This window comes from Coregonus lavaretus (genome assembly GCF_964263955.1).
Source record: "Coregonus lavaretus genome assembly, chromosome: 1".
Lineage (NCBI taxonomy): Eukaryota > Metazoa > Chordata > Actinopteri > Salmoniformes > Salmonidae > Coregonus > Coregonus lavaretus.
The window spans coordinates 23,669,043-23,683,563 of record NC_139988.1 but is presented as its reverse complement, the minus strand read 5'-3'; the positions used below and the strand labels follow the sequence as shown (position 1 = coordinate 23,683,563).

The following is a 14,521-nucleotide window of genomic DNA, read 5'->3' as shown; positions in this document are numbered from 1 at the left end:
TATTCTTTGACAGTCTCTCTGGTCAAGGCTTTAAAAGTTATGAAATCTTACGTAGGATAGTATCACAGTAACAGTAGGACAGTAACTTTGCTGTGGCCGGGGTCGTGGAAGCTGTAGGCATGGTGATTTGAGCTATCCGATTGGCCAGCGCAGTAGGTGCACTCGATTTAGCCACAGATCTCCCGGTCTACCGGGTAGGCACAGTTTGTATTTTCAGGCAAATAAAATGGTTCAAAACACTTTGCCTACTCGGTGCGCAGGGCTTCTGAATCAAGTGCACTTACCGCCAACAGAGCAACATGAAAAAATCAAAAACGGAGCACAATCCTTTATCGTTGAAATGTTTTGTGATCAACAAGAAATTCCTTGAAGATCGACCAGTCGTGATCGACCGGTTGGTGACCGCTAGCGTATAGCATCTCATCTCTTTTTTTCGTACTCTCTACCCCTGTCCCATCTTCCTCTCTCTCCTTCCCCCTCCCTCCCCCAGGCGTCGGATCACATTCCCCCAGGTTTTGAGGTCGTGTCTCTTCTGGAGGCTCTGAACGGGCCCCTGAGCGTGTCTCCCTCTGCCCCCCCTCTGCAGGACCTCTCTGGGGGCCACGTCTCAGGCACCCTGCCCCCCTACAGCAGTGAGACCCACCCAACCCCGGCACGCTCCATGTCCCCCCTGGACCACTCCAAGTCTAGCCAGGGACTCAAACTGAAGAAGAGTGGCTCCAAGTGAGTGGCGCAAACACTTGGAGACACAGGCTGTGTCCCAAATGGCACCATATTCCCTATGAAGTGCAATAGTTTTGACCCGAGGTCTGTTCAAAAGGTGTGCACTACATGGGGTATAGGGTGCCATTTGGGACGCAGAAACACATACGAACATACTGTACATTTGAATAGGAATTAATTTCCTAGGACTTTTAAAGGTTTAGCTAATATAATATACACTATATATACAAAAGTATGTGGACACCCCTTCAAATTTGTGAATTCGGCTATTTTAGCCACACACATTGCTGACAGGTGTATAAAATCGAGCACGCAGCCATGCAATCTCCATAGACAAACATTGGCAGTAGAATGGCCTTACTGAAGAGCTCAGTGACTTTCAACGTGGCACCGTCATAGGATGCCACCTTTCTAACAAGTCAGTTTGTCAAATTTCTACCCTGCTAGAGCTGCCCCGGTCAACTGTAAGGGCTGTTATTGTGAAGGGGAAATGTCTATGAGCAACAACGGCTCAGCCACGAAGTGGTAGGCCACACAAGCTCACCGAACAGGACCACCAAGTGCTGAAACGCATAGCGTGTAAAAATCATCTGTCCTCAGTTGCAACACTCACTACCGAGTTCCAAACTGCCTGTGGAAGCAACGTCAGCACAATAACTGTTCGTCGGGAGCTTCATGAAATGGGTTTCCAAGGCTGAGCAGCCGCACACAAGCCTAAGATCACCAGGCGCAATGACAAGCGTCGGCAGGAGTGGTTTAAAGCTCGCCGACATTGGACTATGGAGCAGTGGAAAAGCGCTCTCTGGAGTGATAAATCACGCTTCACCATCTGGCAGTCCAACGGACTAATCTGTGGAAGAACTTGACTGGCCTGCACAGAGCCCTGATCTCAACCCCATCGAACACCTTTGGGATGAATTGGAACGCCGACCGCGAGCCAGGCCTAATCGCCCAACATCAGTGCCCGACATCACTAATGCTCTTGTGGCTGAATGGAAGCAAGTCCCCGCAGCAATATTCCAACATCTAGTGGAAAGCCCTACCAGAAGAGTGGAGGCTGTTATAGCAGCAAAGGGGGGACCAACTCCATATTAATGCCCATGATTTTGGAATGAGATGTTCGACGAGCAGGTGTCCACAGACTTTTGGTAATGTAGTGTATTTACGTCCGGACAGTGTGTTGTGAGAGTGTTTGTTGTGGTGTTTATGATTCTGACTTTTGCATTGTGGGATGTGTCAGGTCTCTCTCCCAGAATTATTCGGTGCTGCCAGTGGAGCAGGGACAGAAGTCAGATCACAGTGAATCAGAGGTTCAGGCCTGCCACCGGAAACAACAACCGGAGGTACACTGACATTCTGACACAGTTTGTGTGTGCGTGTGTGCGCGCGCGTGTTTGTCTGTGTCTGGTGTATGTGTTTGACCTTACGCTCTCTGTTCCAGAGTGGTGTAACTCCAGAGAGTGAGAACCTGACTCTATCCTCGTCTGGAGCCATAGACCAGTCCTCCTGTACTGGGACACCTTTTTCCTCCACCATCACCTCCCCTGAAGGTAGTCCTGCTGGGGCTGTCAGGGGGTGGGCAGTGAGCAATGGAAAATGTGTCCAATGTGTCAAATTATAAAACACAGTTAATTGTCTCCTCCTCTCTCTCCTCTCTCTCTCTCTCTCTCTCGCTCTCTATCTCTCTCTCTCTCGCGCTCTCTCGCTCTCTCTCTCACACACAGACCCCGTGAGCAGTAGCCTGGCCCAGTCAGTCATGTCCATGGCTTTGTCCCACAGCCAGCACTCTCAGATCAGCACTGACACCCTGTCCTCCATGTCCGGTTCCTACTTGGCCGGGCCGGAGGGAGAGGTGGAGGGGGGAGACGCAGAGGGGGAGAAGATCCAGGACGCACCCATGGAGAGCCGGGGACCCTCACAGCAGGACGGGGAGGTGAGAAACATGAGGGGGAACAGGAGGATGAGAGAGGAGAGAGTTGGGTACTCCTAGAAAAATGGCTTGTTGTGATATAGAGAATACCCTCCCCCCTCCTCTCTCTCTCTCTGTCTCTCTCTCTGTGTCTCTCGCTCTCTCAATTCAATTCAATGGGGCTGTATTGGCATTGGAAACATACAGTGCCTTCGGAAAGTATTCAGACCCCTTGACTTTTTCCACATTTTGTTACATTACAGCCTTATTCTAAAATGGATTAAATAAATAAAAATCATCAGCAATCTACACACAATACCCCATAATGACAAAGTGAAAACAGGTTTTTAGATATTTTTGCAAATCTATTAAAAATAAAAACAGAAATACCTTATTTACATAAGTATTCAGACCCTTTGCTATGAGACTCGAAATTGAGCTCAGGTGCTTCCTGTTTCCATTGATCAGTGTTGAGATGTTTCTACAACTTGATTGGAGTCCACCTGTGGTAAATTAAATTTATTGGACATGATTTGGAAAGGCACACCTGTCTATATAAGGTCCCACAGTTGAAAGTGCATGTCAGAGCAAAAGGACTTGTCCGAAGAGCTCCAAGACAGAATTGTGTCGAGGCACAGATCTGGGGAAGGGTACCAAAACATTTCTGCAGCATTGAAGGTCCCCAAGAACACAGTGGCCTCCATCATTCTTAAATGGAAGAAGTTTGGAACCACCAAAACTCTTTCGAGAGCTGGCCGCCCGGCCAAACTGAGCAATCGGAGGAGAAGGACCTTGGTCAGGGAGGTGACCAAAAACCCGATGGTCACTCTGACAGAGCTCTAGATTTCCTCTGTGGAGATGGGAGAACCTTCCAGAAGGACAACAATCTCTGCAGCACTTCACCAATCAGGCCTTTATGGTAGAGTGGCCAGACGGAAGCCACTCCTCAGTAAAAGGCACATAACAGCCCACTTGGAGTTTGCCAAAAGGCACCTAAAGACTCTCAGACCATGAGAAACAAGATTCTCTGGTCTGATGAAACCATGATTGAACTCTTTGGCCTGAATGCCAAGCGTCACGTCTGGAGGAAACCTGGCACCATCCCTATGGTAAAGCATGGTGGTGGCAGCATAATGCTCTGGGGATGTTTTTCAGCGGCAGGGACTGGGAGACTAGTCAGGATCGAGGCAAAGATGAACGGTGCAAAGTACAGAGAGATCCTTGATGAAAACCTGCTCCAGAGCGCTCAGGACCTCAGACTGGGGCGAAGGTTCACCTTCCATCAGTACATCGACCCTAAAAAAAAAAAAAAAAAAAAAAGCACACAGACAATACAACACAGGAGTGGCTTCGGGTCTCTGAATGTCCTTGAGTTTCCCAGCCAGAGCCCGGACTTGAACCTGATCGAACATCTCTGGAGAGATCTGAAAATAGCTGTGCAGCAATGCTCCCCATCCAACCTGACAGAGCTTGAGAGGATCTGCAGAGAAGAATGGGAGAAACTCCCCAAGGTTGTAGCGTCATACCCAAGAAGACTCAAGGCTGTAATCGCTGCCAAAGGTGCTTCAACAAAGTACTGAGTAAACGGTCTGAATATTTACGTAAATGTGCTATTCCATTTTTTTTATTTTTATGCAAAAAAATCTACAAACATGTTTTTGCTTTGTCATTATGGGGTATTGTGTGTAGATTGATTAGGGGGGAAACAATTTAATCAATTTTAGAATAAGGCTGTAACATAACAAAATGTGGAAAAAGTCAAGGGGTCTGAATACTTTCCAAATGCACTGTATGTTTACATTGCCAAAGCAAGTGAAATAAACAAACACAAGTGAGAAGAAACACATTTAAACATAAACAAAAAACTATTAGAAATTACCAGTAAACATTGCACCCAAAAAGGTTTCAAAAAGATAAAGACATTTCAAGTGTTATATTATCAGCCATGTACAGTGTTTTAGCAATGTTCAAATAGTTGTAGTACGAATAGTGGGGGAAGATAAATAAACAGATAAATATTGGTGGTTGCCCTTCTCTCATGGCAACAGGCCACAAATCTTACTGCTGTGATGGCACATTGTGGTATTTCGCCTAACAGATGTGGGAGTTTATCAATGTTGGATTTGTTTTCAAATTCTTTGTGGGTCTGTGTGATCTGTGGGAAATATGTTTCTCTAATGTGGTTATACATTTGGCAGGAGGTTAGGAAGTGCAGCTCAGTTTTCACCTCATTTTGTGGACAGTGGGCACATATCCTGTCTTCTCTTCAGAGCCAGGTCTTACTATGGCGACCTCTCTCAATAGCAAGGCTCTGCTCACTGAGTCTGTACATAGTCAAGGATTTTCTTACATTTGGGTCAGTCACGGTGTGTACTCTCTATTTAGGGCCAGATAGCATTCTAATTTGCTCTGTTTTTTGGTTGATTCTTTCCAGTGTGTCAAATAGTTATCTTTTTGCTTTCTCATAATTTGGTTTGGTCTAATTGTGTTGCTGGCCTGGGGCTGTGTGGGTTCTGTTTGTGTTTGTGAATAGAGCCCCAGAACCAGCTGGCTGAGGGGACTTGTCTAGGTTCATGTCTCTGTAGATGAGGACTTTGCGGTGGAATGTGTGGGCATCGCTTCCTTTTAGGTGGTTGTAGAATTTAACAGCTCTTTTCTGGATTTTGATAACTAGCGGGTATAGTCCTAATTCTGCTCTGCATGCATTGTTTTGGGTTTTGCGTTGTACACAAAGTATATTTTTGCAGAATTCTGCATGCAGAGTCTCATTTGGGTGTTTGTCCCATTTTGTGAATTATTGGTTGGCGAGTGGACCCAAGACCTCACAACCATAAAGGGCAATGGATTCTATAACTGATTTAAGTATTTTTTGCCCGAGCCTAATTGGGATGTCGAGTTTTATGTTCATTTTGATGTCATAGAAGGCCCTTCTTGCCTTGACTCTTAGATCATTCACAACCTTGTGGAAGTTACCTGTGTTATTGATGTTTACGCCGAGGTAGGTATAATTCTTTGTGTGCACTAGGGCAACAGTGTCTAGATAGAATTTGTATTTGTTGTGCTGGAAACTGGACCTTTTTTGGAGCACAATTATTTTTGTCTTACTGAGATTCACGGTCAGGGCCCAGGTCTGACAGAATCTGTGCAGAAGATCTACAGTGACGTGAAAAAGTATTTGGCTCGCCTCCTTTCTGATTTTATCTATATTTGCATATTTTTGATTCTGAATGTTATCAGATCTTCAACCAAAACCCAATATTAGATAAAGTGAACCTGAGTTTACAAAAAACAACAAAAAAAGGATACTTATTTTATTTATTTAATTAACAAAGTTATGCAACACCCAATTCCCCCGTGTGAAAAAGTAATTGCCCCCTTACACTCAATAACTGGTAGTGCCATCTTTAGCTGCAATGACTGCAACCAAATACTTCCTGTAGTTGTTGATCAGTCTCTCACATCGCTGTCGAGGAATTTTGGCCCACTCTGGCATGCAGAACTGCTTTAACTCAGCGACATTTGTGGGTTTTCAAGCATGAACTGCTCGTTTCAAGTCCTGCCACAACATCTCAATTGGGATTATGTCTGGACTTTGACTAGGCCATTCCAAAACTTTAAATGTGTTGCTTTTTAACCATTTTCATGTAGAATTAATTGTGTGTTTTGGATCATTGTCTTGCTGCATGACCCAGCTGTGCTTCAGCATCAGCTCACAGACGGATGGCCTGACATTCTCCTGTAGAATTCTCTGATACAGAGCAGAATTCATGGTTCCTTTTATTAAGGCAAGTCGTCCAGATCCTGAGGCAGCAAAGCATCCCCAAACCATCACACTACCACCACCATGCTTGACCGTTGGGATGAGGTTCTTACTGTGGAGTGCAGTGTTTGGTTTTCACCAGACATAATGGGACCCATCTCATCCAAATAAGCATATGTATTTTTTTGTTATTTGTAAACTCAGGTTCCTTTTATCTAATATTAGGTTTTGGTTGAACATTCAGTATACAAAATATGCAAAAATAGTGAAAATCAGAAAGGGGGCAAATACTTTTTCACAGCACTGTAGGTGCTGCTATAGGCCATCCTTGGTTGGGGACAGAAGCACCAGATCATCAGCAAACATTAGACATTTGATTTCCGAATCGAGTAGGGTGAGGCCGGGTGCTGCAGACTGTTCTAGTGCCCTCGCCAATTCATTGATATAAATGTTGAAGAGGTTGGGGCTCAAGCTGCATCCCGGTCTCACCTCACGGCCCTGAGGAAAGAAATCTGTGTGTTTATTGTCAATTTTAACTGCACACTTGTTGTTTGTTTACATTGATTTTATAATGTCATATGTTTTTCCTCCAACACCGCTTTCCATCAATTTGTACAGCAGACTCTCATGCCAAATTGAGTCAAAACCTTTTTTAAATAAACAAAATGAGAATACTTTGCTTTTGTTTTGTTTGTTTGTCAATAAGAGTGTTTAGGTTGTATACGTGGTCTGTTGTACGGTATCTTGGTAAGAAGCCAATTTGACATTGTCTCGGGACATTGTTTGCACTGCTATTGATGATACTGCAGAAGATTTTTCAGAGATTACTGTTGACGCAGATTCCACTGTAATTATTGGGGTCAAATATGTCTCCACTTTTGTGGATTGGGATGACCAGACCTTGGTTCCAAATATTGGGAAAATGCCAGAGCTGAGGATAATGTTGAAGAGTTTAAGAATAGCCTATTTGAATTTATGGTCTGTATATTTTATCATTTCATTCAGTATACCATCAACACCACAGGCCTTTTTGGGTTGGAGGGTTTGTATTTAGTCCTGTAGCTTATCCATTGTAATTGGAGAATCCAATGGGTTCTGGTAGTCTTTAATAACTGATTCTAAGTTTTGTAAATGATCATGTATACATTTCTGTTCTTGGTTCTTTGTTATATGGCCGAAAAGGTTGGAGAAGTGTTTTATCCATACATCTCCATTTTGGATATGTAGCTGTTCGTGTTGTTGTTTGTGTTCCAATTTTCCCAGAAATGATTTGATTCTATGGGTTCTTCATTCACATTGAGCTGTTTTCTGACATGCTGTTCCTTCTTTTTTCTTAGTGTATTTCTGTACTGTTTTAGTGTTTCCTCATAGTGAAGGAACTACCCATGGAGCCAAAAGAACATAACTTCTCAGTCGCTGTGTCAGAAGAGCAAGATTCAGAGGTAAATATACTGTATAGTACCTAAACTATAGGAATGGCTATAGATTAAAAAAAAGTTTAAAATATACAATAAAATATGAATCTGTCTCTCTCCTTCTCACAGGGAAATGATGTCACAGAGGAACACTGCCCCTCCCCTTCCCACAAGCAGGGTAAATGTGACCTCTCATTGACCTCTCACCTCTGACCCCTCTCTGCTTTACCACCCTCACTATCTGGCCATGCTGGAAAGGACAGACGTACGGGGCAGTCTAAGCACTAATACAATGTTACCCACTAATCCTAATTTAAAGCCTCACCCTAACTAACTCCTTACCTTAGCCCTACATCGGGGAACAAATATCACCTGTACACTGCACTGTAAAGCCCAATGTGCTATCATCAAGCCCAAGCCATAAGACTGCTAAATAGTTAGTTAAATACAGTGCCTTGCAAAAGTATTTATTCCCCTTGGCGTTTTTCCTATTTTATTGCATTACAACCTGTAATTTAAATTGATTTTTATTTGGATTTCATGTAATGGACATACACAAAATAGTATAAGTTGGTGAAGTGGAATGAAAAAAATAACTTGTTTAAAAAAAATTCTAAAAAATAAATAACGGAAAAGTGGTGCGTGCATATGTATTCACCCCCTTTGCTATGAAGCCCCTAAATAAGATCTGGTGCAACCAATTACCTTCAGAAGTCACATAATTAGTTAAATAAAGTCCACCTGTGTGCAATCTAAGTGTCACATGATCTGTCACATGATTTCAGTATATATACACCTATTCTGAAAGGCCCCAGTGTCACGAATTCAGACGAGGCTGCCCCCCCTCCTTGCTCGGGCAGGCTTTGGCGTTCGTCGTCACCGGAGTACTAGCTGCTACCGATCCATGTTTCTATGTGGCTTAGTGGGTAAGAGCGTTGTGCCAGTAACCGAAAGGTCGCTGGTTCTAATCCCCAAGCCGACTAGGTGAAAAATCTGTCGATGTGCCCTTGAGCAAGGCACTTAACCCTAATTGCTCCTGTAAGTCGCTCTGGATAAGAGCGTCTGCTAAATGACAAAAATGTAATGTAAATATGTTCGACTTGTTTTGTCTGTATTGGTCTCACCTGTTTCCCATCATGTTATTATGTCTTCCCTATTTAACCCTCTGGCTCACACTGTGTGTTGTGCGTGTTTGTCCATGTTTTGGTTGTCGTATGTGAGCGGGTTTGTTCCTCCCTGCGTGGAGGTATGTTCATTGAGATACCTACGAGTAAAGTACGTTTTTCGATCAGCTCCTGTGCCTGACTTCGTCCTACCGCATTACACTGACGCCTTGACACCCAGAGTCTGCAACACCACTAAGCAAGGGGCACCACCAAACAAGCGGCACCATGAAGACCAAAGAGCTCTCCAAACAGGTCAGGGACAAAGTTGTAGAGAAGTACAGATCAGGGTTGGGTTATAAATAAATATCAGAAACTTTGAACATCCCACGGAGAACCATTAAATCCATTATTAAAAAATGTAAAGAATATGGCACCACAACAAACCTGCCAAGAGAGGGCCGCCCACCAAAACTCACAGACCAGGCAAGGAGGGCATTAATCAGAGAGGCAACAAAGAGACCAAAGATAACCCTGAAGGAGCTGCAAAGCTCCACAGCGGAGATTGGAGTATCTGTCCATAGGACCACTTTAAGCCGTACACTCCACAGAGCTGGGCTTTACGGAAGAGTGGCCAGAAAAAAGCCATTGCTTAAAGAAAAAAATAAGCAAACACGTTTGGTGTTTGCCAAAAGGCATGTGGGAGACTCCCCAAACATATGGAAGAAGGTACTCTGGTCAGATTAGACTAAAATTGAGCTTTTTGGCCATAGAGGAAAACGTTATGTCTGGCGCAAACCCAACACCTCTCATCACCCCGAGAACACCATCCCCACAGTGAAGCATGGTGGTGGCAGCATCATGCTGTGAGGATGTTTTTTATCGACAGGGACTGGGAAACTGGTCAGAATTTAAGGAAGGATGGGTGGCACTAAATACAGGGAAATTCTTGAGGGAAACCTGTTTCAGTCTTCCACAGATTTGAGACTGGGACGGAGGTTCACCTTCCAGCAGGACAATGACCCTAAGCATACTGCTAAAGCAACACTCGAGTGGTTTAAGGTAAAACATTTAAATGTCTTGGAATGGCCTAGTCAAAGCCCAGACCTCAATCCAATTGAGAATCTGAAAAGATTTGTTGGACACCAGCGGAACCCATCCAACTTGAAGGAGATGGAGCAGTTTTGCCTTGAAGAATGGGCAAAAATCCCAGTGGCTAGATGTGCCAAGCTTATAGAGACATACCCCAAGAGACTTGCAGCTGTAATTGCTGCAAAAGGTTGCTCTACAAAGTGTTGACTTTGGGGGGGGGGGGGGGGGGGTTCAGTTTTTTTTTCTTATTTCTTGTTTGTTTCACAATAAAATATATTTTGCATCTTCAAAGTGGTAGGCATGTTGTGTAAACCCCCCCAAAAATATATTTTAATTCCAGGTTGTAAGGCAACAAAATAGGAAAAATGCCAAGGGGGGTGAATACTTTCACAAGCCACTGTAACCCTAGCTCTAACCCTTATCCTAACCCTAAACTTTACCCTTACCCTAGCCCTAACCCTAACCTTAACCCTTATTCTAACCCTAACCGTAGCCTTAGCAAGCAGTTGCGTATCAACAGATAATTTGATGATAGTATGACCATTGTTTGAGCATCTACAGATGGAAAGTCTGGACTATCCAAATTAAGTGTGACCAGTATTTTAGCACATATTATAATTTACAGTAGCGAGAATGTAGCATGGCACCCCTTAAAACACCCTGCCATCTCACTAATAATAAGCTTTCTATGGTAGTTTACAGTATAAGGTACTGTAACAGGGTAGTCAGTCACTAAAAGCCATGTTAGAAAGATCAAAAGCGGAAATATTGTACGAATTGATGAGCGTGTAAACCCCAAGGCATTTTTAACTTAAATACTTCTAGTAAATTGAACTCAAAGTCAATGAAAAGTAATTATTACTTGTGGTACTGACTCAAAACTAAATGAGAACTCACATCAACTAAAGAAGTTTAAGTTATGATGATACATTAACTTTTTACCAGCATGCTCTACTGCAGGTTGATTTTTTTGATTTTTTTTTAAATATCTGTGTTTTTGCATGTACATTTAGTGATTGATTAATCTTATGCTACACAATTATCTTTTTTTTTTTTTTTTTTACTGATGTGGCCTGTAAACCATGAGTTTCAGGCCACTGTATTAAGGTAAAGCTAGGACTCAAAATAAGGCCTTATGAGATATGTAATGTATTGTCATAAAGAGTATAATTATAATATTCACCTAGGAACTCACTTGGTGAAGGCCACAGGACTGATAATGAACGAATTCAACAACCATGTCTCTGTCACTAACAAAAACTCCACAATTCACTAGAAAAGGCAAGGCACAATGGGAAATTATATTGGAGGCGTGGCTTAGTGGGGGCATTACTCAAAGATGTCAAGCTGATACAACTCAAATCTGGAGCCCCCTACAGGGTTTGAGTAATGACTACAAAATCACTTTAAGCAAATGTATTCAGATATATTAGGTGCAACAGGTTTCCTAAAAAGTTTTGAGTAATCAAATCAAATTATATTTGTCATGCTTCGTAAACAACAGGTGTAGACTAACAGTGAAATGCGTACTTACGGGCACTTCCCAACACTGCAGAGATAAAGAAAAGTAAAAAGGAATAGAAAAGTAAAACACGTAATAATAAATCCACAATGAGTAACGATAACTTGGCTACATACACCAGGTACCAGTACCGAGTCGATGTGCTGGAGTACGAGGTAATTGAGGTAGATATGTACATACAACTAGGAATAAAGTGCCAGATAATAAACAGTAGCAGCAGCGTATGTGATGAGTCAGAATATGTAGTGCACAAAGGGTCAGTGCGGATAGTCTGGGTAGCTGTTTGGTTAACTACAGTGGCTTGCGAAAGTATTCACCCCCCTTGGCATTTTTCCTATTTTGTTGCCTTACAACCTGGAATTAAAATGGATTTTCTGGGGGTTTGTATCATTTGATTTACACAACATGCCTACCACTTTGAAGATGCAAAATATTTTTGGCATCTTGGCACATCTAGCCACTAGGATTTTTCCCTATTCTTCAAGGCAAAACTGCTCCATCTCCTTCAAGTTGGATGGGTTCCGCTGGTGTCCAGAAATCTTTAAGTCATACCACAGATTCACAATTGGATTGAGATCTGGGCTTTGACTAGGCCATTCCAAGACATTTAAATGTTTCCCCTTAAATCACTTGAGTGTTGCTTTAGCAGTATGCTTAGGGTCATTGCCCTGCTGGAAGGTGAACCTCCGTCCCAGTCTCAAATCTGTGGAAGACTGAAACAGGTTTCCCTCAAGAATTTCCCTGTATTTAGTGCCACCCATCATTCCTTCAATTCTGACCAGTTTCCCAGTCCCTGCCGATGAAAAACATCCCCACAGCATGATGCTGCCACCACCATGCTTCACTGTGGGGATGGTGTTCTCGGGGTGATGAGAGGTGTTGGGTTTGCGCCAGACATAACGTTTTCCTCTATGGCCAAAAAGCTCAATTTTAGTCTAATCTGACCAGAGTACCTTCTTCCATATGCTTGGGGAGTCTCCCACATGCCTTTTGGCAAACACCAAACGTGTTTGCTTATTTCTTTCTTTAAGCAATGGCTTTTTTCTAGCCACTCTTCCGTAAAGCTCAGCTCTGTGGAGTTTATGGCTTAAAGTGGTCCTATGGACAGATACTCCAATCTCCGCTGTGGAGCTTTACAGCTCCTTCAGGGTTGTCTTTGGTCATTTTGTCGCCTCTCTGATTAATGCCCTCCTTGCCTGGTCTGTGAGTTTTGGTCTGCGGCCCTTTCTTGGCAGTTTTGTTGTGGTGCCATATTCTTTCCATTTTTTAATAATGGATTTAATGGTGCTCCGTGGGATGTTCAAAGTTTCTGATATTTTTTTATAACCCAACTCTGATCTGTACTTCTCCACAACTTTGTCACTGACCTGTTTGGAGAGCTCCTTGGTCTTCATGGTGCCGCTTGCTGGGTGGTGCCCCTTGCTTAGTGGTGTTGCAGACTCTGGGGCCTTTCAGAACAGGTGTATATATACTGAAATCATGTGACAGATCATGTGACACTTAGATTGCACACAGGTGGACTTTATTTAACTAATTATGTGACTTCTGAAGGTAATTGGTTGCACCAGATCTTATTTAGGGGCTTCATAGCAAAGGGGATGAATACATATGCACGTACCACTTTTTTTTTCATTCCACTTCACCAATTTGGACTATTTTGTGTATGTCCATTCAATGAAATCGAAATAAAAACCCATTTAAATTACAGGTTGTAATGCAACAAAATAGGAAAAACGCCAAGGGGGATGAATACTTTTGCAAGGCACTGTAGGGTTAGTAGATAGTTAGTCGAAATGTTACTGATAGTCTGTAGAGCATCTACAGATGGACTATCAAAAAAAAGTGTTACAACACTGACCATCGGTGAAACCATCACTAATCATCCGTTTGCACATGTGCATTTGGCTCAGTTTGCTCTGTGTGTGTCTGTCTGTGTGTGTGTGTGTGTGTATGTCGTTGGTTTTCCCACGCTTGTGTATGTGTTTGCCTGCTGTGCTCTGCATGCACTGCTTAGATTCCACACCCTGATATGCAGTTGTGTGTACAGTATATCTGTGTATGTGTGTCTCTCCCTCTCTCTCTCTTTGTGCGTATATGTTTGGAGTCATATTCCTTCTCCTCCTCTCTTCCTCTCCTCCTCCTCTCCTCCTCCTCATCCTCCTTCTACTCCTCCTCCTCTCCTCCTCCTCCCCCTCCTCTCCTCCTCCTCATCCTCCTTCTACTTCTCCTCCTCCACATCCTCCGCTCCTCCTCATCCTCCTCTCCTCCTTCTCCTCCTCTCCTCCTTCTCCTCTGCTTTCCCTCCTCCTTTATTCCTCCTCTCCAAAGTCAGATAAATTGGGCTTAAATCTCTAACCCTGCCTCTCAGTGTCCCCAGAGTTTGAGTGTGTGTGAATGTGTGTGTGTTTGTCCAGAGTTTGAGTGTGTGTCAATGTGTGTGTGTGTGTTATTTATGAATGTGTGTGTAAATGCTTGTATGTCTGCGTGATTGTGTGTGTTTGTGACATTATCTTAATCACCATGCATGTTCTGACTAGTATACAACTTCTTTATATTTATATCTCCAGTCCAGTCGTAGTGGATCTGTGTGTGTGTGTACTAGTATGGAATGGTGTTATTGGCTCTGGGTATTAAATAAAGAATAAACAAACAATGAATAAATTAGTCAATAAGGAAACCAAAGGAATCCAATTTCTCTAGATGTTAATGTGCATGTGATGTATGTTTGCACGCGTGTGCGTCTGTCCCTGCTTCTCCGTGTGCCAGATTCCGTGTGCATCCTCTGAGCCTGCTGAGCCACATGCTACTCATCATCACCATCATCACATGATCTCACCCATGCCCTCTTTTACACACACACACACACGCACGCACGCACTCACTCACGCGTGCACACACACACACACTCACACCCACACACACTCTAGCATAGTCATCTAAAAGCTACTGAGCCCCATCTACACCCCCCCTCCCCCCTCCCGCTGTGCCTGGCTGCTG

The 14,521-nt window shown here is 43.4% G+C and overlaps 1 protein-coding gene across 1 annotated transcript in view; it reads left to right on the top strand.

The window, feature by feature from the left end:
- rnf157 (ring finger protein 157) overlaps positions 1-14,521 on the top strand; it is a gene marked incomplete at both ends in the record, with an annotated part of 61,734 nt that overhangs the window by 27,639 nt on the left and 19,574 nt on the right. The window contains 5 exons of the mRNA XM_084158408.1: positions 491-723; positions 1,964-2,066; positions 2,165-2,273; positions 2,448-2,656; positions 7,937-7,985. Coding sequence (XP_084014534.1) covers positions 491-723; positions 1,964-2,066; positions 2,165-2,273; positions 2,448-2,656; positions 7,937-7,985 — 703 coding nt within the window. The remainder of the gene's footprint in view (positions 1-490; positions 724-1,963; positions 2,067-2,164; positions 2,274-2,447; positions 2,657-7,936; positions 7,986-14,521) is intronic.